Source organism: Anomalospiza imberbis, chromosome 4 (assembly GCF_031753505.1).
Source record: "Anomalospiza imberbis isolate Cuckoo-Finch-1a 21T00152 chromosome 4, ASM3175350v1, whole genome shotgun sequence".
NCBI classification, from domain to species: Eukaryota; Metazoa; Chordata; class Aves; order Passeriformes; family Viduidae; genus Anomalospiza; species Anomalospiza imberbis.
Genome location: NC_089684.1, coordinates 14,796,126 through 14,822,321, shown reverse-complemented (window position 1 = coordinate 14,822,321; position 26,196 = coordinate 14,796,126). Strand labels below are relative to the sequence as shown.

Sequence of the window (26,196 nt, the reverse complement as noted above, 5' to 3'; positions counted from 1 at the left end):
CTTTAAAAGCATATCATCTTCAGCATTTGGCATTTGTTCTGGTTTTAGCATTTATTTCCTCTTAAGTCTTTGGAGGCACATATGCAAGTCCATCTGGCAGTAACATAGGATTGAAGAGAAGAGGCTTTTAGTGAGCTCTCAGAAGCTCTCTGATTTGGAAAGTATGTATAAAAAATATAGTCAGCTTAATGGTTTGTATCAATTTATTATTTGCTCTTGACATTTGATCATACAATATTAGAATTACTTAGCTTGCAAGGGATCTCTGTAGGTCATTTGTTCAATTCCCTGCTTAAAGCAATGCTGTCATCAAAGTTAGAGCAGGTTGCTTCAGGCCTTGTCTGATTAAGCTTTCTCTTGAAGGATTTGAAATCAAGTTGAAAGTTGGGTGTGAAATTTAGCCAGATTTGGAACAAAGTGTCCCAAGTTTTGGAAAGTTATGTACACAAAGTTCACATTGTTATGGTTGTCCTCAGAGACACCTTTTCTGTCAAAGTCTTACTCCATATCAAAAGTGTATGTGTGGCTTATCTGTTGAGTGTAACCTCAAGATGACTCACTTTAAAAAAAAAGTCAGAGATATTCTGGGATTAAAATGATCTTTGCGTTTCTTACTAATGTGGAATGAACAAAGAAATTTTAGAGGCAGCTTCTCCCTTTGCTCCCCATAGAAAAATGAACCTGTATTCATATTTAGTATCAGTTAGAGCAATCCCTGTGGGTTACCTTATGATTCCATGCTGATCTCATGGAGGCACCTATAGAATCTCTGCACCTGTTCCTGACTTCTTGACAATGGGTCTGCTGTAACTGCTGCCAATGAAGATTTTGTCTAACCCCATTTTTTGACACACCCCTGTGTGACCTTCCCCCCCCCCCCCCCCCCCCCCCCCCATTTTGGCTACAGGAATAAGGAATATTCTAATAGCATCTCACTAAAGCGTCAGTGCTTCCAATAGCCCTCACAGATTCGAGTCCTCATAACCTTTGAGTGCACCTCTACATTCATTTCTTCTGTCTTCAGATAGAAATACAATATTTGGGTTTTTTTGTTTATCTTTTCTTAAGTCACTTTATTCATGTTTTATGCAGGTTTTCATGGGGTTCTACATGAACCTCTTTGTAGTTCATTTCAGCTTTGACGGATGGATAAGTAGGGTCCTTTAAATTTCAGATTTCTAAACCAGGTTGGTATTAATTAATAGTCCACATACTTAATTCCATTATTTGATTCCAGATTCTATCGACCTGCAGCAAAACAACTCCACAAAAGGAAACACCTTCAGAACAAAGATGAATATTGGGAAAGCTTACAGTGCTGCTAACATCAGCAATGGAAAAGATCTAGCTATTGGCTTTACCTCTTCCACAGTAGCTGTCCTTCTGTTTGGGACAAACTTTGTGCCTGTCAAGAAATTTCATACTGGTGATGGTAAGCTTAATTATATTATTTTCTTTGGTTTGCTATTGCTAAAAGGAATAATATTTTACCAGCAGATTACTAGAGGCCATCATCACAGCCTGAATCCAGAGAGTATGTTTAATTTTGTCTGCTGTTCCTAGAGTATAAAGCAATAATACTGCTTCAGGATGTGGCCTATCTTTAGAAGAGCCTTTTTATAAGTTGTGCACTTTGACAGTGATGATGTACATTTAATAGAATTTCACAATGGAAAGTGAAATGTTCTTTGTTCTACCCTTGGGGGGATTCTGATACATAAAGTGTTATTTATAAATAAGGTAAAAGTTGTTGGACTTTGGAGCATTGCCTTTCAATTGTGCACCTAACATAAAAACAAAACCTGAAATTTTAGTAATTTTATTTGCTGACTTGGTAAGAGGAAACGATCATTCCTATTTCCTACTTGGAATATCGTCACTTTACTAGGTTTATCTTAAATTTTCATGTTTATATGAAACATAACCAATTACCAGATCTATAGATGAGTAAATTTGCCATTTTGTTATTGCAGTATGGTACCTGCATATAGCCTCTGCTCTTTCTGCCAAGTATGACCCTAACAAGACAAGCTTGGGCATAAAGTTAACTGGTCTGCCTTATTGACCCTTCAAGAATCTACAGAGGTGGAAGAGATCTGTCACTGACCATCCTCAGTGGCCGGGATTACTGGAAAAGCTTGAGCTTTGGAAAAGTCTCATCCTGTGCAGTCTTCTGTTTTAGCAGCTACTCGAGTGGTGGGAGAAGTTTGCAGCAAATGAATATCATATTTTTCAGAAGTCTATCAAAATTTTCATGTGGTTAAGAATCAGGGCTTGTGTAAACTTTGGCCAGCAAAGTGTCTTTTGCAACTCTGTAGGAAGAATGTGTGATAAGGAAAAGGTTAACCAAATTATAACCCACCCTAAAAGTACATCCCTTGAATAAATTGTAACGAAGTTCCCTGACATTCACAAAGGCAGTGGCCACCTTTTTGATTCTTTTCTCTTCTACTGTGTCGAAGATAAACATAATCTGTTAAGAAATTCACACATGCAGTATTCTACAAATTCCCTATTGTGTGCATTTGATTTTTCCATAGGCATGTTCTTCCAGTGGATTCTCTGTGCCTCCATATGGATAGTTTCTTTGGTGGTCAATTTGATCCAGAATTGCCCCCGGTTTTGGCCTCTGGCTATGGTTGGAGGTTTTTTGTGGGCTACAGGTAAGGATAAAGAGATTCCAATTCTTTAAACTTTTCCATATATAAGATAGTAGTTATTTTATAGTTTTTCAGTTCTTTAAAGCCTCTCTGTTAATGGAACTGTATCGTTATAGTAAATACTGTTTCATTATGCTTATTTTATAAGAGGCAAATTCACACCAAAAATAACATTTAAAACTACATGGAGGAAAAGTCTATGTTCAGTGTATTTATTTTTTAAAAACATTGTTTCTTACTACCTTGTAGCTTCCTGGATTTCTTTGCCTTCCAACCAGGCACAGAACTTAAAGCAAACATATACAAGATCATATTCTATTTTTTTTAACTGATTTCAGTTTTCGTTTTTGCATTTCAGGCAATGTTACTGTTGTCCCTATTGTTAAAACTATTGGCTTAGCTCTTGGTCTTTTGATATGGGCTTCTTTTAATTTGCTGACAGGCTGGGCAAGTTCAAGGTAAGTATGTTTTAAGTCTTAAGTCCTTAATTAATTGATGACATAATAATGTTGCCAAGTCTTCATTAATAAGTGAAAACTCACCTGTAGAATCATAGAGTCATTCAGATTGGAAAAGACCTTTAAGATCATCAACTCCAGTCATTAATGTAACACTGCCAAGTCTACCACTATCCTATGTATTAAAACTTTCTATTTCATAGTGGAAAGCACTCCAGTTAACTGTTTTAGCTTTTTGTATTTCCTCTGTTTTACTAATAAAAAGAATGCCCCATGATGTTGTTGAGTCGATAAATAATGTATTTCTTAATGTAAAACTAGTCCATATTTGTATTTTTTGCTTCTGCAATCTGGTCTGATAAAATTACTTCAGTTTTTAAATATACATATTAAAAAAATACATGGTAATTTAAAGGTTGTTTGTGTAAAGTAGACATAGCTTTTTGCAAGCCAACTTAAGCACTGATGTAATACTGAAAATATATACTTAAGCAGAATTATTTACATGAGTCAAGACTTCAAAGGCTAGGTTATAATATAACTATTTGTATAAAGTCAGTGCATCTAAGTGAAACTGGTTAAATGTTCCAGGTTTGGTTGGTTTGGAATTGACCCAGAAGAGGTATCAAGACCAATCTTAAATTATATTGGAGCTGGACTTTCACTTATAAGGTAGAAATTGATTCTTATAATGAATATCTGTTATGTAAAATATATGTTTAATAACCAGCCACCAAGATGATTTAACAAGAGAACAAATATATTGAATAATTTTTGGCAAATCGATTTACTTCCAAATTCATTAGCTGTCCATACCTAGTTGGTCAGTGTTCATGTAGAAACAGAAATTTATCCAGTACAGGGGTGAAATGGTTATCCGGAAACATGAAAATATATTTTTATGCTGCTAGGCATGTTCAAGGCAAAGCAGAGATGCATGGATTGCCTCCCTAGCTAGGTTATTTTAATAGTTCACTTTCCCTAAATTCTGTCAGAAGACAGACTGACTAAAAGAATCCTATTGAGAAAATCTCAGATTTCTGATCTCACTTCACTCAGTCAGGGATACAAATCTTAATCTCATAACAATAGAATATGCCACAGAGCCCCTTCCCTGGTACTTTGGGGTCCATGAAAGGCCAGAAGCTTTGCATGTTTTCCTCTCTGTAATAGCTCTGTGTCATGTAAGTCTTAAGCCACGCTTCCAAATCCCACGCAGTTTCTTCCTTCAGGATCTTTGGATGGACTTTATTCTTTCTTTTTGTGTGGTTGCTCTTTGTATGATGCATACATTTTGGTCCAAACTCAGAGGAAACAGGATCTTTGTTATGTAGCAGTGTTCTTGCTTTCCAATTGGGTGGCTGGGAAGATGGCCCTAAATTCTGAGGGCTTACTCTAAGCATGCTGACAGAAGATGAAGATAATGCCATTCAGAAAAGGAGGGTATTAAGGACATGGAGACAAGCCATTTCTGACTAGTAGGAGAGAGCTTTTGCCTTAGATTCATGATTTTGGCTTCCTCTTTTCTTCTTTTCTAAGAGTCTGCAGTTTTTTATCCATTCCTGTTACACGCACTTGATTTTGGGAGGTACTGAGAAAATAGTAGCAAGTACTGCTATTCCTGCCTGATGAATTCATGCAGCTCACCACCTGCATCCTGTTTCTGAGATATGGAGGAGTGACCAACAGGGAGAGAGATTGTGAGCAAACATGCTTCCCTGGTAAACTGCACGAAGCCCCATGCATGTTGCTCTGTGGAGCTCAAAAGAAAAGCAGGCTTTTTACTTTAGCTTCCTGTGTGAAATCTGTATGTTTCCTCTGGAGGAGACTAGCATCCTTGTATAACTGTGCTTATTCCTTCAGTAAGAAATGAACCCTTCTTCAAATGGAAATATTCTGTTAACAGCTAGGAGAAGAAATTCCTAGATCATTAAAATATTTTTCATAAAAGTAAAAAACAGATCCTTCCAGTTCTGATTGCATGTATTTACCTGGTCTCCTGGAGGCAGGGTTAAGAGTAGTAATATTACCCTTTCTTCCCCATTTTATTCACTTAATGCACTGAGCAGCACTGAGCAATATCCCTTTTCCTTCTATATACTCACAAGGCCCTGTAGCAGCAGTATCCCATTCCTCACATATGATGGAAGACTAAAAGTTAGTATTTTTCCATTACTATAGAGGCAATTCTATGCAGGTTTAAGCTGTTCCATATAGAATTTTCAAGCATGTGTTCCATTTGTGTGTGGTTTGGTACAAAAGGGCACTGTGGGCTAAAGCATCTGTTGTTAATGTGGTTGTAACTACACACTGTTAAAAGATGTTTCAATCACATTGCATAAGAAGAAAGATCTGTAAAGTGATACAAAAACGGATTTATTTACTTAGTTTCTCTTAGGTTATCTTTTAGCTAAGTTAAATTAATAACTTAAAATTATTACATTTATATCTTTTGTATATATATATATAATCATAGTAAGTTACAACTTTAAAGCAATTGCATTTTTTAAATATACTGCAGTGACTCTAGGGTAATAATAAAAACAAAGGAATATGCTTCCAAATAAAACTTTTGTCTCTGGACACTAAATGTTATGTCCTTATAACTGACATGGTGTTTATTGGTGTATTTTTCTCTTCTGAGCGCTGTCATATTTCTTTTTATAAAAACTGAAGTCCAGAGTTCTTCAACTTCATTAGAAAGCACGCCTTTACTGAGAGAAAGTGTAAGTACTCTACAGTTGTTATTTTACAGCAGTAAAAATACATACCCATTTTAAAAAATGTGTTTGTTAGTCAGGTTTGCTAGGGTTTATGGTAGACTACAGAAAGCAACATAAATATGTACTGATTGTATCTTAATCTGTGGATCTTGGATATCATTGTGGATATTAGCAACAGAAAAGGTATTCCCAAGTGTTCTTTCTTGTTTGTCAGCTTTAGATGGCTTAGAAAGTCCTTCTTCATTATAATGGAGATTATATAGAAGAGTGTATTACTTTCTTATATGAAAAGAGGAAGCAATTTCAATTAAACATCAGTTGTAAATCTGTGAGGGTGCTTAGGTGAAAGGCCAGGTTTCTGCCCTGTTGCAGAGCCAGGAGACTGTCAAGAGTTGCTGACTGTCATCATCAGCTGTGGCACAGGCTGGAGGCCAGTGAGGGGTACCAGATTGGCTGTTGCTCCTTAGGGAGCCCAGAGTATGCAAGGAGAGCTGGAGAACCACAGGCTTCTCCTACCATTGTACCTTACTGCTGGAGGTCAGTGCTCAGTGACTAGCTGAACAGAGAGCCCTGAGAGTTTTCTAGCTGTGCTCAATGCTCACTAGAGGTTCCAGTCTACCAGATTGAATCACAGATGATGCATTAAAAAATTGCACATTTTAAGAAATAAAACTAAACTAAATTTGCATGAAAAGTATTGCTTTTTTTTGCAGTCTATTAATGTTTCTCAAGATACCACTGAAGACTCATGGGTGAACAAACTTTCTTCAGCAAAAAGGAGACTCATGTAAGTTGCTCACAGTTCTTTTGCTGATGCATAGAAAGTAGCCAGAGAAAGTAGTTAAATATGGTGTAAGAGCAGAATTTGTGTCCTGTGGTTTCCTAGCAAAGTCACACAATAAATAACAGGTTTTTACATACAAGTGTAGTGTGCAAATCTATATATGAATAGTTGCACAGCTATTTAGATTATTCCATTGGCACTGTTGAGTGTGTCTAACCTTACCAATCAAGTATTAGTACTACTGTGAAAAATATCATTTGGCAAAGGAAATAACAATATCAACTCAGTGATTACAGAGCTGGGTTTTAGCACCTAGTTGATTAGCACTTTACATAGAAGAAGCCTGTGCTAATGACATGCTTCCAGGTGTGGTTTCCAAGTGAATACAGTTGGAGAAGGCATGGCAGCATGTTAAGGAGACAGTAAAAGTGCTCCAAAGTGGAAGCAAGCTAACAAGAAGCCAGTGTGGAGAGTGGAGACAGCCAAGAAGGGGGCTGAACAGTCAACGAACCTGGGAAGTTATAAAGAATATATAGATGGCAACAACAAAGGTGAGGGTGGGGGCATTTTAAATTGAATTTTTCTTTGTTGTCCCCTAGCTCTGCTTTTAGGAAATCCTAGTTATTTAATTTCCCATATCATTAATGTAGATTGCTGGCTTTTGCATCAGGAATTGTCTGTTTTGCTTGGCTACAAAGTAGAGGGAAACTATGTGAACCATTTCTCTACTAGAAAATAAAAATGTGCTAAAATATATTATATTTATAGCTAGCAATTTTTATATGATGCACAATTTTTACCTGCAGTACTGGGCTTACATGTGTTGTCTACTTCCTTAACTCATGCAAGGCTGTTTTCTCCTATTTTTGTTCTTTTAAAGAGGCTGTAGCCTGGCTGTAGTGGCTGGAATACTCTACGGTTCCAGTTTTGTACCAGTACTTTACATCAAGGACCATGGAAGAAGAAATGAAACTATATACACAGGAGCAAGTCAGTTTGGTAAAGGCTAATAGATCACTTCTATTTAATTTCATGATTGTGTTCTCCTGCCTTTTTGAAGGCATGGGGTGAAATTCTTGATATGCCTGAAAATATACTGTGACAATTTATCAGTTCTGCACTACTTCAGATGTTGTCATAATCGTAGCCCTAGCACTCCCTTTTTCTCAGAGGTGAATTACACCATAAAAAACACAGAGAAACAGCCCAAAGACTGCCATACTTAACTCACAGGTGTGTTTGTGAAGGCATTAAATACCAGCGTACTCAAAATCCAGTGTTTGTATGAGTGGAGAATGAGTTAAACTAGGACACGAGCTTGCCAATTGCCAACAGCAATAAAGGAAGAGAAGATTGATCATAACTGATGAGGACAGCAGATACGTAACAACATAAGTAATTAAAACCATGGCTTTTTTTAAATTGAAACCGTTTAACATAAGCCTAATTGCCATTTTCAAACAACATTCCCCCAGAAACATTTTCCTTAAGGTTCGGGTTATACTCTTATCAGGTAATGCCTGAAGCACCTTAAGAGCAAAGCACTGCTGAAAACACATAATGTTGCCATTGTCATGTACATTTTCTCTTGAATAGTGCAATGTATGTATTCCCCAGCCAGGCAAAACAGATGTTGTCATTACCATAGCTGCCATTCCTGTTGAGAATTTATAGCTCCAAGGAGACAAGGATCACCTTGCTACATGCTTCTGCTTTACCATGTTGGAAATACTCTCTTAGCACGTACAAAATCCATAAAGGATTTGTTATTGTTCATAATTCTAGTGATCAAAATTGTGATACATCCTTCAAGATTAAAAAAGGACAAAACTGAGCTATATTTAGCTTACACAGTCTGTGCAGTTGTCTTGCTCTTAAATGTACAGAACAAAACAAGGATACAGGAATACAGGAACATAATTACAACTTCTCTTGACCACATAATTACAACTTCTCTTGACCATCTACCATTATGTAAAATCCCCACCCCAGTTTTTTAGCCTCACCTGATGATTTTCTCAAGGTTTTATTAAGTTAATTTGGGAATATGTAATAGAGTTCTGAAAACAACAGCTCAGAGAAATGTTTAGAAGCCTGTAATAAGTCAACACAGCATTTAGTTCATGTTTAATAGGTGTAATTGATTGTATGCATCCACAGACTGGCAGCTGTGTTCAGCACAATGAGATTTGAATTTGAATTCTTAGGAGTAGCATGTTTATTCATTTTTGTCTATAGGAATGTTATCAGTGAATATAATTTTGTTAAAATTAATAACTGGTGTTTTTACTAACATTTTGTAATTTCTCTTTCAGATTTAGATTATGTTTTTGCACACTTCAGTGGAATATTTCTTACAAGTACCATCTACTTTTTGATCTATTGTGCAGTCAGGAAGAATAAACCTTATGTTTATCCCCAAGCCATATTGCCAGGTATGACTGGTTTTTAAATCAGCATTTCATTTCAGCTACTCTTTGGACCATTTTGCAGTGATTAGTTCAAGTTGTGTGTTGGAATTGTGGTTCACCTTTCAAGTATCTTCATTTGACTTCATGTCTCTTTTGAAAGAGTGTTATTAGGTTAATTAATTAAGGTTAGGAGACAGTGATAACTTTTGTTCTAATCTGAAACAAGAACAAGGTGACATTGCAGATTTTCAAAAACTGATTGCCAGAGTGGAGAGCACATTGCCCAGAAAATAATAAATTTTAATTAATTTGCTACTTCAGTTCGAGTAGCTGATTTTTATCTTTCGAGCTTTGGTTTAGTTTGCCAGAGCCAGCTTATTAAAGTAGTTAACATACTAAAATATTTATATACAATTGCTGTATTATGCAATAAGTATAAAACTTGCACAGACTGCTGCCTGTACCTTGCTATGCATGTTTTTGATTGGGATTTATTTTTCTAGGGTTTGTTTCTGGTGTGCTTTGGGCAATAGCCAATTGCTGCTGGTTCTTAGCCAATCACTATCTCAGTGCTGTCGTCAGCTTTCCAATAATTACTGCAGTAAGTATATAAAAGATAAAATCTCTAACTAGAATTAAAAGTGAATGGGTTTTTTACCCTTCTGTCTTTGGAACTGAGTTGAAATTATGATGGGTCTAGAGCATTGTTAGTCTAGACCATTGTTAGTCAAAATTGTACAGTGCCTCCTCTGCTTGTCTGCACTAGTCTTTGGATTTTTAGGAACATGAATGGCTGTGACATGCACCATCTTGGTCAATGTCAAGCATTAGAAAAACCAGACAAACTGAGAGTGTGAGTCTTCAGGTTATGTAAATGCCAAAGCTTTGTAAGCAGAATTATATCAATATTAACTCTTTAATTGAAGTGATTATAAGAAGGATTTTTTATGCTTTCATCCCAGGAAGTACATTTTGGTCTGGATGTTTTTGAATTTGTGACTTTTATCCCCTAGTAGTTGTTTTGCTTGCTTAATTCAGGCATTTTTTTCTTTTTACAGTTCTTGAACAAAAGAACAGATTATGTACTATTGAAAATAATGTTCTTCTGCAAATGTGTGGAAAATAGGGTGGCCTGTTCTGTCTCTGTTTTATTCCTGTTTATGATGTACCTTTAAAACATAAATTCCATTTACTAGGTAAAAGTAAACTTTGCATTTACTCTCTTGACACTGCACTAGTTGGTAATGCAAAGGTGGCAAATGAGAGTTAATAAATATTAAGACCAAAGTTTTGCTTAACAGCTGTATTTTGGAAGCAAACTAATGAAACAACTTTAATAAGGATTAAGCTTTGCCTCAAGATGCAGTAAGTCAAAATATACTCTGCAGTATGCAATTAAAAAAAAATTTGGGATAATTCTAATTAGAAATTGAAGGATTAATGGAAAGCAGCTTTAGTACTTTAGTAATTTAGTTATCAGCATGCCTAAAGGGCAAGGATGTAAAATCACAAAATTAAAAATATAAGGAAGCACTGATGAGAAACTGCCTATCTGGACCACAGGTTCAGAACTGCTGCTTTATTTCACTCTTGAGAAAATTTTTAGAGAGGTATTCATCAGATCCCTTTATCACTTCTTTCCATTTTTTAAAGTGCATTCCTCTCACAGCGCACATTATCTATAAAGTGAAGTAACCCCTCAAATAATAGTTGGCAGAGTCACTAGGAAACAGCACCCACACATACATTCAGCATGAGACACTGTTTACTGTTTATATCTGTGTCCCATCAGCTGTATTGAGGATGAAGAGAGGAAGGTCACTGGCCAAACATCTGTCAGGTTTTTCTCAGAACGGCTCTAATGCACAGCATTAACAGAGCCAGTTTTTGCTTCATGGTCAGATATTTTCTCATCAGAGATGAAAATTCAGGTAATTTCTCCCTCAGGGGAAGAATTCTATTACCAAGAGTGCCTGGAAGTTGCTGTTGTGTTTCAATGTTTGCTGTTAGCCAGGAAACCTCTACAACAACATCATGGAAAATCAGGAGTTTCCCTGACCTGTCTCCTTGGCTGGCTTTGTGGTTTGTCCAGATGCCAGCTATACAGGAAATACATCTATGTTTCAGTCTCTTGATATCACACTGAGCAATAAAATCAAACTTTGTCCAGTAGTCAGTCATGCTAATAAAGGAAACGTTAGGAAACAGTGTGGACTCTAATTTGGACTAAAGTGAGGCATGTTATTTGGAGTCTACTGAAAGAACATGTAACAGCTGGAGCAGACTGTGTTCGGAAGAAAGATGTTGTGCCTACTACAAAAAAAACCCCAAAACAACAGTTTCTTGACTCTTTAGCCCTTCCTGAAGATTTTATTGTATCTAATATTTCAGTGATGTTTATGCTTTTGTCATGAGTGCTTTATTTATACAGAATGAAAAGACTTAAATGTGTTATCCAGACAAAAGTCAACCACCCTGAGAGCAGTAATGAGACGGAGTAAATTTTAATGAAATGCTGTAATATACAAATTAATCTTATTCTTTAGGGTCCTGGCCTTGTTGCTGCAATGTGGGGAGTCCTTGTATTTAAGGAAATCAAGGTAATGTAATTAGGTCTCTCATCTAATATCTCTTGCTTGCCTCTAGCTCTAGAAACAGCATGACTTGGTATACAGCTGTATCTCAAATTCCTCCTCCTTGCAAGTAGTACATTATGAAACTGAAAGTGATATCATGCCATATTAAGTTTTCCAAGAAACCTGAAGAACTGTGAACAATTTTTACAGGAATGAAGATTTTAGTTCCATTGCTGTATGAGGAGCAGTGGATATAAATGAAGACTGTAGCACAGCCAGGAGGCAGGATGCCAGGCACTGCCTGAAGACAGTTTTCATTTCAGCCAGTTCTTTCAGTGGAGCAGGGGAATGAGCAGTTGTCCCAATAATGCATCAGCAAGTTTATTATATTTTTAGGGTCAGGTTCAAAAAAGGGTGTAAAAATGCAACAGGTATTGTAATTGCAATTATTATTATTATTATTATTTATTATAAATATTATTATTGTATTGACCTTTGTAATTACAGTGTAATGTAAAGATACTAAATTGATACAGCAGTGGTTGTCTACAACAAGCTAATTTACTGGATTTTAACATATAGGACAGAACTTCGTTTTCTAGTGGGATCTGAAGCACTGAATGCTAGCAGTGTAATACAAGGTTCTTTTTTGCCAATCTATCCAGGATCCATAGGTACCTAACTTGGATCTAGAACTAGAAGTTCTTTGTTTCCCACTGCAGATTAGTGTTGCACCACAGTAGAAGATCATAATGTTCATTACCCAAATCTGTAACTCTCTAAGCCTTTCATTCTTTTCATATAATCTTTGCCTAAATGAAACTTAGCACTTTGTTCTACTCTTTTTTCAAGTGGTATCACTAATGACAAGATGATCTTTTCATTTTGCTTTTCTTTTGCCTGTACAGGGACTGAAAAACTACATGTTACTGTCAGTATCATTTTGCATCATTTTGGCTGGATCACTTTCCACAGCTTTTTCTAAAGTTTGAAAGGACCTTCTGGACCAGTAGATGGTGCTAGCGTTTAACACAAATAGAAAGATTGTGTTGGTAGATCACAATACATAATAATTTTTAAAATGTATGTCCAACATTTACCCTAACTTCAGCCAAGTGGAAAATGAAAACATTTGGCATGAAAGAAAATCTGGAAATATTTTTTCCTGTTTGCCTTGGAATAGTAAGAAAATCAAAGGAACTTTATTAATCAAAGCTAAATTATTTTATTGTTACTAAATATTTTGGTTTTTTTTCATTCAGGTGCTAAACTTCATGTCATTATAAATTGCAATTTACTGCTGTGATAGTGGATAGTGATTTTAATTTTAGTCTATAATACTGTATGTGTTTGCAAGTTGATTTGTTTTATTAAAACATTTTGTCTTACTGATTTAAATATAAGATACATCTTGAAATATTCCTTATAAAACTGATACACATGAAGATAATAAAGATTTTCTTTTATTTAGAAGCATTATTCTTTAGATTCATTAGTTTACATGAAAATGTTATCTTCCAGTCACTTCAGATTTGTGAAGGAAATTGAGTAAAAAGGGTGCTGCAACATAAAATACTTTTGTTTCACAACGTTTTCCATAACCAACACTAACAGGTACAACTGTATATTTTCTTACTTGTGGCAGCTAACTTTTATGTATGCAGAGCATGTTATCTGAATCTCCCCTTAGCCTTTTCTTCAGTACATTAGACAACCCCAGCTCCTTCAGTCTTCTCTTGCTTGTAACTTGCTTGCAATTTCTCTGTGTCTTTCCTGATAATAGAATAGTTTGGCTGGAAGGGACTTCAGAATCATCTAGGTCCAACCCCTCTGCCAAGGACAGGGATGCAATTCACTAGGCCAGGTTGCTGAGGGCCCCATCCAACCAGACCTTGAACAATTCCAGCGATGAGGCATCAGCAGCTTCTCTGGAAAGCCTATTCCAGGTTTTCACCACCATCTCAGTAAAGAATTTCGTGCTAACATCTAATCTAAACCCAGCCTCTTTCAGTGTAAAACCATTGCCTATTGCCTTGTCACTGTCTGCCTGTATAAATAAAGTCCCTCTTCCTCCTTTTTATACACTGCCTTAAGATGCTGGAAGACTGCACTGAGGTTTCCCTGAAGCCTTCTCCATGCTGATCTCTCACTAAGTGGACTGGGTCTGTGTGGAGTACCAAAACATGGCAGTCAAGGCTACAGTCATGTAGCCAAAAACCAAGAAGAGAAGCAGTAAGACTATGGGTGTTTTTCCCCATCCAATTTGCAAGCTCTGTTCATAGTTACACATAACAGCTGTTTGCCATCATGGCTTGATATTGTTAACATGTTTAGATTGCAATAATAATTTCTCCTTTCTCCCTTCCACCTTTCTTTGTCTGCTTTGCACCAGATTTGATTTTAGAACTGTTACTCAACCTGCTTTTTCCCATCTTGTGTTGTTTATTTCTACCTAGGTGTCAGAACTTGGTGTCTGACAGTTTTTTTCCCCCCTCTAAGGCATTTCTCCAATTTTGGTCTCTGTGTTAACCTTGTCCTCCAACAAGGCAGCAGCATTCTTCAGCCAGATGTCATCTGCAATTTTAATAAATGCACTCTCTAATTGCTATAAATAATTAATGAAAATGCTGCATGATACTGGCCTTTACTTACATTTTGGTATCTAATACTTCTTTTTACTTTTCAGGGAACAATTGTTTAACCTTTGAGTACAATTTTCCTATATCTTGCAGTGCTTTTGTTTAGACTGTGTTCTTCGAGCTTTTACATAACATCTGGTAGAAAAGTCAAGGTACATGATGTTTTCTACCCTAATGCCTGATATTAAACTGCAAACTGGATTTTTTTCTGTCCAGTACCCAGGTCAGGCACAATTTCTCCTTGACAGATGCTTGACTGTTACTTACCTGGCCATTATTCTATTGACTCAGACAAGGAAAAGTAATATATTCACTGTGGTTTTGAAATAACTTGAATTAAATGGGACATTTATTCATTTCTTAAAGATCACAGTCTTAAGGATTCCCTTCTTAAATATTCCGGGAATATATTCCATGCCAGAAAGTTGCTGATAGACAAAGAATTGGAAAAACCAAAACACAATATCCTGAGGCTCCTCACATTTACAGGTAGGCTTTAATATGGCAGTGAGGTGCACACTCTTCACCAGTTTATGTATAGTAAATTACTAATGCCTCAGTCCTGCTCCCTAGGAGCAGAAGCAAAAGCAGTAGCAGGACAATCTGCCTTGGGCAAGCAGGTGACAGCAGCAGGGGCAGAGGGGCAGGTGCCTGCCCTGCACAGCCCCTGTTGCCCCCAGACCCTCTCCTGGCCAGAGGGAAGCTGTGCTCTCAGTGAGCAGTGAACTGTGCAAGAAATGTCTCTCCTGCTTCAGGCAGGCACTCCGGGCCCTGCGCGGGCCGTTCCAGTGCCCCTGCATGGAGCATGGCCAGAGGCTGCTGGTTTTCCAACCATGCTTGCCTGTGCCTGGTTGCATGGATGCAGGCATGCTATCAGAATTTTGAAACTCAAGGGCTTCATGGTGTCTAGAATTATGATCACTTTTAGATGAAGAAAAGAAACTTGGATGCAATATTCCATGCTGAACTGTATGGGAGATGTTATAAACCTCACATTCTGTTCATCATGTCTATAACAGCCATGATTTTAAAGGCTTGGGATGTAATATTTACTCCAGGAAAAAATCCCAGCCAAACTAGTAACCAGAGGGTTCAGACCCAGTTCAGCTCTGGAGAAGGTACGTGCTCCTGTGCCTGCCATTATTTCCATGATCATGAGAGACAGAACTTCAGCCTTTCTGCTTTCCCTTTCCCCCATCCTCCACACATTCCCTGGGACAGATGATCTTACAGCCTCTGCTGTCTCTCCTGGGGGATGCTGTTAAATTAACTTCTAATACAGGCACAGCATTCATCTGCTGGATAGGATTACAGGAAACAGTTAAATGTTCCAGTTAAATAAACCACCTTTGCATTTCCTAGTGTTTGTACAAGATCATTGGTTTTCTGAAAAAAAAAAAAAAAAACCAAAAACCTGAGCTCCTGTCCATAGCAATTGCCATGTAAATAAATGTTTGTAGTCTGATGCAGTTCTCCAGTCTATGTTGTAAAGCTATCAGATGTGCAGACTTAATTGCTGACTGCTAGGGTGTTAATTAAAATTCTTGCTTATGACAGCTCAAGTATGACCTTTATTTAAATGTTCTTTAGAAGCTATCTTACTGGATTTCACTTGTTGACTGCAAGAAAAAAATCCCACCTCTTCCAGCACTTTTCTGTGAAAAATCCCATGTGGCATTCCGAAATAGTTTTTGTGATGTTCACTTGGAATATGTTGTATAAATATTCCACTAATTTCTGAGATTTTCTTGGTCTTGATGTTTCCAGTTAGAAATAACACTGTTACTTCTTTCATGTGAGGATGCTGGATTAACAGCATGTTTACAGAGTTATTGTACAAAACGGTCTAGAAGTAACTGAGTTTAGTAAGAGAAAATTCTACAGCTAATATAAATTGTCATGGTTCTGTTTATATCAACTTGTTTTTGTATAAATGGAAGAATCACATCTCTCAGAGAAAACTAAGCTTTCAAATATTTGTTTATGCCTGTTCAGCAACTTTTAAGAATATATTTGAGCTTGCTTTAAGAATTTTTCTCCAGTACTACTTAGAGGCAAAGTAGCCTTTAAAATATAGGTAAACTGGGAGTTCTTGGAAGATTTTTGTGCAGTCTTGTGAACTGGGGAACTCAGTGTCATCATTTTTAGATTTCTCTTACCTCTTTATTCCTTTACTTATGTTAATTATCAATGGATATTTTGAGGCTGACTGCCCTTCCAGAGTTTTATTACTTCATATTCTTAGTAAAAATTATTGTACCTGGAAAAATAATTTAAATACAATTGCTCCTGTCTTCAAAAGTAAACAGTGAAAACTGGTGCTTTTTTAGTCCTAGATAAATTTAATATTTTCTTTGTATCATAATTTTCTTTTTCAACTGATATTCGAGGCTGATTAAATACTATTTCAATTGTCTGACCTGATCCTTGAGCTTTCTTGCATCTGGCTTGAAAAGAAAATGAAAATTAAGATGATGCATGCTAACAATTAGTGTCTTTATTCTTTTCATTTTGACCTTGTTTTCAAATAGAAACCTGATGTTTAATGCCCTATTCCATAATTAGTGAATTACTAATGGATTACACCTTCCTTTAGCTATATGTAATGCTGATAGATAGTGACTATGGAGCATTTTATTTTAATTGCTGAAGTGATGATTCTTACATTCTTCATGCTTATCATAAAATATTTTTAAAAATCTAACATATATTTAATTTTTAATGTAAATACCAAGCAGTTCTTGTGTCTCTTGCTGCTCTGAAGGGCCTGTTTGAAAGTCTAACCTGAGAGAGGAAATAAAGGAAATAGGACCTGAATTAGTCCTGCTGCTATCAGTGATTCAGACAGCCCTTGTACAAGTAACTTGGCATGACCTCAAGTTTTAGTATTCACATAGGAATCGATTCACTGATACTGACATAAACCATGCCTAGAGATACTTATTTTCCACATCTCAGGCTGCAGATCTTCTAAAAACAGTTCCTGCAGAACTGGGGAAAAAAACCCACACATCTTCCAGGGCCAAAGCAAGGAAGAGGTGCAGAGGGAAAGGTTTTTCAGCTTACTTCTTAATAAGATGAGAGAACTGGTGGCAGCAATTTTTCTGTGCCCCTTGGTTTGCTGCAGTGAGGGAAGCTGTCACAGCACTCTGAGCTAGTCTCACTGAGCCTGTAGGCAAACTTCGAAGGATATTGTTCATTGACACCATTCAGGGATCAGAATAAAAATGTTGCTGTTTGTGGATAGAGGCTGGGGAGAGGAGCACTTATTCAGGAATTGCAGAATGATAACTGCTCCCTACCTGTATTTGTACACCTGGGCTTTGATCCCAACCAAGAAAGAACCCTGGGAATACAAAGGCCACTGGCTCTTCGCAGATCCATCTTAGTGGAAGGTCTGATCTAGTCCTTAACTGGATAGCAATATTTCACATCAGGTGATGCTCTGACTCTGCAGGTTATTTTCCAGTTGATTTTGTGTGCAGTTGAAAGGTTGGAACTTGTATAAAAGCATACCATGGATTGTGTTCCTTGAAGCATTCTGTGCTTGTCAAGTTCAAAGGAAATGGTTTAGACTGTTGGCTTGTCTTACTTCCAGATGTACTTGCAGTGAGCATGCATGACCTCATCATCAATTTCTGTTTCAGATGTTTGTATCTAGCATTTTTGAGTGAAGTAATTGAAATTTAGTGCATAAATCCAAAAACTAGCATTTCTATCTTACTGGAGCTTTATGTGATTAAAAAATAGCCTTGTTTGAATGTTTCTAGAAGTTGGCAGCATAACACATTATGTGATGTTGGCAATGTGAACAACGAGATATTTATTACAAATAAGTTAAGCACTTGCAACTTGTGAGTTGTAACATACATTGTGTTTCCCTGACTTTTGAGAAGCTACTGACCACAAGGTTTCTGCTTATACTCTTCTAACTTTTCAGACATTGAAGTAAAATGCTTGTGTTTTTTTCTTCTTCATTGGTTTCACTGATTGTAGTTTAGAGGCAGATAGATTCTTTTTCTTAATTTAGTGGGCAACAGTCAATTCAATAAAGCAGTAGAGAATTTCACAAAAAGGAGGATAAGCTGAACTATGTAGACATATTCCTGTAAGGGGTTGGTGATATCATGCCATGCTATTCTTTTGCAGATCACACCTTTTCATACTTTTATTTGGTAATTGTCGTGTCCCCAGCATTTCCTTTTTTTTTTGCAGGAAATGGCGATAATCCAGTTAGACTGATCCAATTAATAAACTTTTGATATTGAATACCGATTTCTCTCATTGTTCTCATTATGTGGGTCATGTTGATTAAAGATTATGCCACTACCCAGCTGTTGCTACTAACAGACACCTCGCAGTGAAACCAGTGGTCTTTGTGAGGGAGGATGTGAACTTCTTGGCAGAAAAACAGCTACATTAACTTTCTTCGCTGTGATGAGGTCACCTGAGGAAATTCTGGGGGTGGGAATAGCACTTTAACCTAGCACATTAAGAGCATGCCCCTGCTACTTTTTATCTGATGGTTGGGACAGAACTGCTCTTTCCTAAAACCTTTTATTTTCCTCTTTGTTTTACTTCTTCTCACCTTTACTTTAAGGTGAGAAGATTCAGCTTAATATCTTTTTTACTTGAAGCTAAGAATTTTGCAAACATCTGTAAATCTACTGTGTCCTGCAAGGCTTGCAAATTTATTTGCTGCTTGTCCTATTTGGTATAATTTCCATGCCTTTAATTTTACTAGAAACTCAGAATCCTGGCTACTCTAAACAGTTTTTAATATGATATTTTTAATATTTTGTTATTTATTAGCTGTGCCTTACGCATTGCATCTTAAATATCGTCTGCTGTTGATGGCTGGGCCTGTTTAAGGATGAGATGTGTAGTTTCATAGTTTCTTTCAGTTTTAAGTCTTCATAAAGTGTCATTGTGATAACTGCAACTTAAAAAACAAGAAAGTATCTTCTTTACTGGGCCTCCATGAAATATGCCCTGACCAGGATTTGAAGACCTCTTGCATTTCTTTCGTGAAGAATATCCAAAAGAGCATGGCTAGGCTCCAGCAAATGGATTTCTGAGTGGCTAGAAGGCACAAAGAGCTGCCATCCCATGAAATTACCTCTGAAAATTTAAAAGAATTAAGCGCCTCAGCAAAACTGTTCCCCTCTGTCTTACATTAGTTTGTTATGTCTATTTATCTGTTGCTAGAAATGTTAGCTTTCACATTAATGGCCGCTTGCTGATGGAAAATTAGTCAGAATATCAAATTTTAGGGCTACCATCAAAACATTTCAAGGAATATCACAGTTTCAAATGACCACGTTATGTATATCTGCAAATACCTAAAGGTGTAAATATCAATATATGTTTGTAGACGTGTAGAGATACACTCTAAGTTAGGTTCTTTTAGTTAAAAAAAGATCTGGGAGTTTTTGCAACTAGCTACCTGAAAATGTCAATTCAGTGATTAACAGCAGTTGAAAAATGCTAGCATGTTTGAAATTATTAAACAGTAAGTGGGGAAATACCTCTATGCCAGTGTATAGTTTCAATTCACTGATCAATGAAATACATGTCTAATGGATTTTAAAAGTCATGCAGAAACAATAAGATCTTCCATTTTAGAGAATAATTCCTACTTTAAGTAGCACAAGAACCAGCCTGAATGTGATAACATTATCAAAATGTGATAACAACACGTCCATACATTAATAAGAAGAAACATGTTAATAGGGATTGATTAGTCACTGTGGGTTATGCAAGAAAAACTGGACACACAATAAAGTTCTTAGAAATGAGGTTTGAAAGACAAGAATGAATTTTTCAAAGAAAGCATAATCAGTGTTTTGAAACTTATTCTCAGAAGATTTAATACCCGTTAGTATTATAAATGGGCTCTGAGGCAATTAGTGAAAGATAAGGCTGTTTCTGAGTATCAGTCACTACAGCTGATCTGAATGGAACCTCTGGCTCAAGCCTTTAAGCCACCTGATTTCCAGAAAGAGCTATTTCATGAGAGAAACTTTTTAGTTCTAGTCATAGTCCAATATTTGCAGACTTCAGCTATTCTACTACATATAGAGAACATGTCGTATTAATTTAATTAAGATGGTAGTCTAAATTCCATGGTCAGGTTAAGCACATAAGCACCTTTTCAGTGTAATTTTTCAACAACTCTCATTATTGAGATTTTCCCAAACAGTGGAAATGTTTTGGGTAATACTGACATTTAATGCTTAAATTAGAACCTAAACTTCACCATTTAAAATCTGTTTACACTGACCAAGACCATTAGATTAAAATTCACAAATTCTGTAAAAACTTTGAAATATTCCTTCTAATGCAGAACTTTGCACAAAGCAGAGGCTGTTTCTGACATATCATTCTGACTAGCAGCTCTGTGAAAGGATATACTCTTAGTTTGGTTTGTGTCTGCTGTGGCTTCTGTCCTGCTGCTCACTGCCCAACAAAGAAATTTCTCCATGGAATCAGCATGTGATCATTGGTGCAGGTGGGGACTACTTTTGATTAGGGGTGATCGTATTTTTTCTTTAACTTCTGTCCAAATTTGTCATTATGGTTTGTGCTAATTGTGGTGACAAGCACAAGGAAGTCAAGAGGCAAAACTCCAGAAGACAGTAAACCAGAAAATGTTAAAGAGAGATAATTGAGAAAAGCAGAAGGAACAAGCTAGTAGAAATTAATGTGATGAGAAATAAAAGCAGAACAATGATGTCGGACTTCCACTAGAAGGACAATGAACTTTTAAATAAAATGTGGCAGGCAGAAATTCAAGTACAGATGACAGATCAAACCAAGATGAAGATGACTGTCTTTCCAGTGCAGTAATAAAATTAAGAAGCAATGAAGTTACAATAACAGTTTCTGCTTGTCTGAGTTAAAGGGACTTTCAGCAACTCTCTGATATATTGAACTGATTATGCTTCTAATTTAGGGATTGTGGTATGTTTTAGCATAACTTTGTTCAGATAACAACTTGGAATCTGTCTTTTCCAGGCTTACATAGTGAAGTAAAGGAGGCTAAAAAGAGCAATCTTCGTACAATTTTATCTGAGAATGCTTTCAGTATTTCTCCCCAACCATTGCAATGTGTCAGCAGCTTAACTTATTTTCCTAGTTATTCAAGTAATAATTCCATTATTTCTCTGTATGTTTGTTCTCAAAATAAACACGACTTGGCAAAAGTTTCTATTGTCTTCATTTAGAAGCCTGTAGGCAGTAAAGCTGACTAATAATATTTGAACCTATTAGAGAAAGGACATAGTAGAAAAGAAAAATAGTGGTTTAGTCCTCTTGTGGCTGTTTAAATGACTGTTAGAAGCAAATTCATTTAGAAAAATTGTCCTTGTATGCAACTAAAAATACTAATCCATAATTAGGTCATATTTCTGTCAGTTTCATAAGGGAAATAAATGCTCTAGAATCAGGAAAATAATCTTTCAGTTTGCAGTATAGTTCTTAACAAATAGTCTTGAACTGAGCACCATGCTATCATTTTATTGATAAGGCAGTGTCTCATTTAGTTCTCCTAATACAATCATTTTAAGAAAATAGCTTTAGGAAGGAAAATACTTCTGCTGGTTTTGTGATGTAAACTCAGCTGTTTTTCATATTTTTAAATATTTAAGCCTAGGCCCAGAGCCAGCACCTGGAAACAGGAAGTATGCATCTGCATGCCAGTTTGAAGGGATTATCTTATTTTCCATTATCTTGTCTTCCACTTTAAAATAAGATTTGAGAGCATGTCCTTCAGCTGGAGAACTTTCACAAGAGGATTTGAATGCTCTGTGTAACAAGCTCAGCAGTGGGTGGAATTGCAGCTGTCCAATGGTGTGCCCACAGAGCCTTTAATAAGGGTAGCTAAGATGTGCCGGTCTTGACAGGAGAGTGAGTCAGGTGGACAAAATGTGTGTGCCCTACCTGTTCCTTGTGAATTGATGTGCAAGGGGAAGAAAAATGATTTCTTAAAAAAGGGTATTCTCAAATGCATCTTCACTGACAAGAAGCAAGGGCAAGGTAATTTTAAGGAGTAACAATGTGTTTTGGTCATGAAATTATTAAAAATGTCTCTTAGTAGCCAGGATGCTTTGAACTATTCAGTAAAATATTCTTATTTTGGCCATACTGGTGTCTGTAAACATGGGCAGCTGCAGGGCAGAAAGGGTGGGTGATCTTTCTCTGTAACCACACCCTTATGCAGCACCCTTACTTGTACAGAAGAGAAGGAATAAAATCTGAGCTACTTCTAGACTCACTGCCTGTTTCTGGGATAAATATTAAAGAGATTTTTTTTTATCATATTGCAGCAGGTATCAGAATAAACCAGTTTTAAAAACATAAAACATAGGAAAAAACCCCACTGATTACATAGCAATATCATCATCATTGCTTTTTTATACTCCCCTTTAATTCTTCTATAATTCTACATTTTGCAAGATCAAGTAAATGTGGTTATCTTCTGCAACACTTACTCTATATTTTTAGTATAAAAATTTTCCTAGCAATTTCAAATACTGAAGATTCAGAGAAATTTTCATCACCTGAGCTAAGCTGTCAAATTGTTTAATAAGAATGATTCAAAACATCATGGGTTTTTTTTTTTTGGTTGGTTGTTTTTGGTTTTTTTTGATTTTTTTACATTTCCCATTTTTATTTATCTTTCTACAGAATAAGATCTGAGAAAAAATATAGATCTTTATGTAATCTTGAAGCATAAATATACATACATAAGGATGATGAACTTATTTTGCTACATTAAAATTCACAGCAGTCAGTGAAAATAGCAGCATTATAAATTCAGGACTGTCAGTTGTCTTGAGCAGAGATTTCTAATGCAATTTTCTCAAAAATAAAAGTAAAATCAAAGATGTTTTATGGCAAACAACCATTGCAGATTGACATACTGGGTTGCCATGTCACATGAGGAAGAAAAATTATTCTGGCTTTTCTAGTAAGATAGAAAACCGATCTAAGGAAGATATGCTTGGACTTTTCAGTGCTAGGAAGAGGAAAACTTTGGGCACTGTCCAAAGCAATGTATGTAGGAATGCATTTTTAAATGCTTCTGCAGAAGAGTTTTGTGTACCCCACCAGAAGACACATGTAATGAGAACTTTCTCCTCTTCAGCAGTGTGATCAATAAGCAAGTCAAACAAATAGAGGAATTAGTGTTGCTTGTGGATGGTTTTGCTTTTCAGTGAGATTGAATCAAAGCATCACTGCCCTGTAATGAGTTTGTGACATCTGCGAAATATTGGGAAAGAAGTACAAGCATGCTATGAAACTTCAGTTTGAACACAGTAATACAGGTTTGGTTTGGGTTTTTTTGCATTTGATATCCTGAGGAGGTGGGTGTGTGTATATAAAGAAAACCTCTTCTAGCCCATAAAGAAATAAAGAAATTCCCAACTTAAGTTTCTTATATATCATTTTTTTTTTTTAAATACCAGACTATCTCCTTACAGCAAAGAATCAAAATAAAGGAAGAAGTAGAGAGGATACTAATGTGCTACAAAGATTTGCTAAAAAAACACCTAAAATGCCTGAACTTCAGTGCAAATACAGAGAGTTGTTTTCATTATATGTCAAAAAAAAAAGTTTTTTGAGATACAAAAATTTTAGTGCTTAACTTATTCCAAAATACTGCTGCAACTAGGAAAGTGTCATGGTGATAGGAGAAAAAATGTTACTGTAACACAGAAGATTTAAATATTATTCTTTCATCAAAGCATAACAGAGGCTGTAGATGAGTACAATATTTCCATATTATTACAGTTTTATAAATAATATGTATTTATTATTTTAGGTATGTAGGACTCCCACCACTAGCTGGTAATTCTGCTTCTTGGATGTTTTTCCTGAAGGAAAACTGTTTCACAGCAGTGCAAAAGGATCAAGTGTCAGAACACACAGGAATAGGTTTGACATTATGAAAGCTGAGCAATATACCATGATGTACTTCAGGTAAATCTTGACAAGACTTAGTGGGGAAAAAAGAAGAACTCTGAAGAACTGTTCTTTGCCATTTGCCTTGGAGTCTAGAACACCCACAGTGTTGGCTTAGTTAGGTGTTTATCCATACTGCCTGGACAGAATTGAGAGTGTATCTTAAGATTTTGACTGATTTTCCTTTTAGGAAACACAAGGGGAAAAAGAAGGAAAGAAAAGGAGAAAAACCCACCTTCCTAATTTTTTTAGGCAGAACATATTCGAAATCAGTAGAAAAAATTATTGCTGCTATTAGCTAAGAAACTGAAACAAACAAACTGAAAGGTAACATGTGAAAGAGAAAACTGTTTACTTTTTTTTTTCTTTAGAAAAGAGAGACACTGGCAAAAGAAAAGGCATTCCTAGGTAAAATATGAGCTAAAACTCAAAATGCCATCAGAAGAAAGATGTCTAACTATTAAGTTTTAATGTGCCCTTTCTCACCCAAAAAACATCTCAAGAAATGTATACCTTAAGCTGCTGGTTCTTGCTTCTAAACTTTTTCAAGTCATAGACCCCCAGATGTGTTCCTCTGCAGGATTTTCCAGTTCAATAGCTTTCAAATTGTTTAGTTCCATATAAAACATGAATTTTAAATATGTGTAAATTGAAAATGTTCTTACAGTGAAAAACATTGACTTCAACAAATTGTCATGAATGGAACATGAGCAATTATCAGAACAATAGCATTCCTGCTGAGAGTCTGCCTTAAACATCTGTATTTCTGATTTTCTTCTCCATTCATCTTCACCCAAAATTTACCTATATAATGAGCTAATCTTTTTGTTCACTTGATTTTGCTCCTAGGCATGGAGTTTGGATTAAGATCATTTAAGAAGATGTAGGAGTTTAGGAGGACAAAAAAATGCACTAGAGAAGTGTGTGGGGTTTATGTAACTTAAGTGCAAATAGGGCTTTTAAAACAGTGTTGTTTGTTGAACTTCTAATGTTTGATAGGAAAGCATTGCAAAACCATCTGTTGAGGAAACAGCATTTTAAAGATGAAAGCTCATAATGCAAGTCTTAAAGAGGAAAATGTGTGAAATAAGCCTTCTTGTATGATTCAAGAGAAAGGAGACATTTCCTGGGCAAATTTAAAATATTGCCGGCTCAGAGGCCAAGGCAATTTGGGGTGCAGTCTTTGAGAAGAGGTGACTTTCCTCTCCTCTCATGATTTAAATCAATTAAATAAAGGGATATAAAATGAATGCTCATAGTCTCTTTCAAAGACTTCAAATAAATCATCCTGTTAGGTGGCACTCCCTTGAGTTTCTATTTTACCTCTGGCCCTACCTCCCTTTCTTACTTACACAGCACATGAAGTTCCAGTTTTAGACTATCATAGAAGATATCCTTATATAAACACTCAAAATTCAAACGTTTCTTATTGCTCTATACTTTTCAGGTGTTTCTTACATGAAAATTCCTTTATTGCAAAATATATAAATACTTGCATCTTTATGGTAAGAGAATAAAGATCAGTATCCCTAATATTATTTGCTCAGAATAATTTATCTAATTATTATTACAAAGATAAGTATGTTATGTGTCTTGTTAATTTCTTTTTAAAGGAATGCTTGAATTTTTGGCTGTGCTATAGAATAGCTATGCTATAAGGCTTGAAAAAAAGTATAGAATTGCATATATAGATTCAAAATTTAAAATTCTTGCAAATCAGGGACAAGTCCATCTAAGAATCATACTTTTTATCTAATCCCTCTGTCATTTAATTAATAAAATCAAATCAATAAATCTACACAACAACCTCAAAATTCAACTCTCTAGGTTTCTAGCACTTGGATCTATCTATTAGCAAATAATGGTAAAAGTGGTAACTTTTCAAGTTAAAAGAAAACGGAAGACAACTTAGTGATGTTGAATACACTTAAAAGGACCTTCCCTCTGTTGATGGCTGAGCATCATGTTCTAAAACATGA

At 36.0% G+C, this 26,196-nt stretch overlaps 1 protein-coding gene across 4 annotated transcripts; it reads left to right on the top strand.

Annotated features, from left to right (window-relative positions):
- Nucleotides 1-1,225: 1,225 nt before the first annotated feature.
- On the top strand, nt 1,226-24,277 carry TMEM144 (transmembrane protein 144). 4 transcript variants are annotated; one of them, XM_068187203.1, is made up of 11 exons: nt 1,226-1,432; nt 2,541-2,663; nt 3,019-3,118; nt 3,710-3,790; nt 5,763-5,844; nt 6,555-6,628; nt 7,506-7,624; nt 8,941-9,060; nt 9,540-9,637; nt 11,583-11,636; nt 24,078-24,277. In XM_068187203.1, exons 1-11 carry the CDS (start codon nt 1,294-1,296, stop codon nt 24,105-24,107), a joined length of 1,020 nt encoding a protein of 339 aa, XP_068043304.1. In that variant the 5' UTR covers nt 1,226-1,293; the 3' UTR covers nt 24,108-24,277. The 4 variants fall into 4 exon arrangements, with proteins under 4 accessions (XP_068043304.1, XP_068043306.1, XP_068043307.1 ...); XM_068187205.1 differs by lacking the exon at nt 24,078-24,277 and adding an exon at nt 11,823-12,043; XM_068187202.1 differs by lacking the exon at nt 24,078-24,277 and adding an exon at nt 12,521-13,085 and having other exon boundaries at nt 1,227-1,432.
- Nucleotides 24,278-26,196: the final 1,919 nt, after the last annotated feature.

Bases quoted from the DNA above. Each gene is read 5' to 3' on its own strand.
- TMEM144 (XM_068187202.1), top strand. From the start codon at position 1,294: ATGAATATTGGGAAAGCTTACAGTGCTGCTAACATCAGCAATGGAAAA. The intron at 7,625-8,940 runs GTAAAGGCTAAT...TTTCTCTTTCAG, and splicing joins CACAGGAGCAAGTCAGTTTG to ATTTAGATTATGTTTTTGCA. The intron at 11,637-12,520 runs GTAATGTAATTA...TTGCCTGTACAG, and splicing joins TTGTATTTAAGGAAATCAAG to GGACTGAAAAACTACATGTT.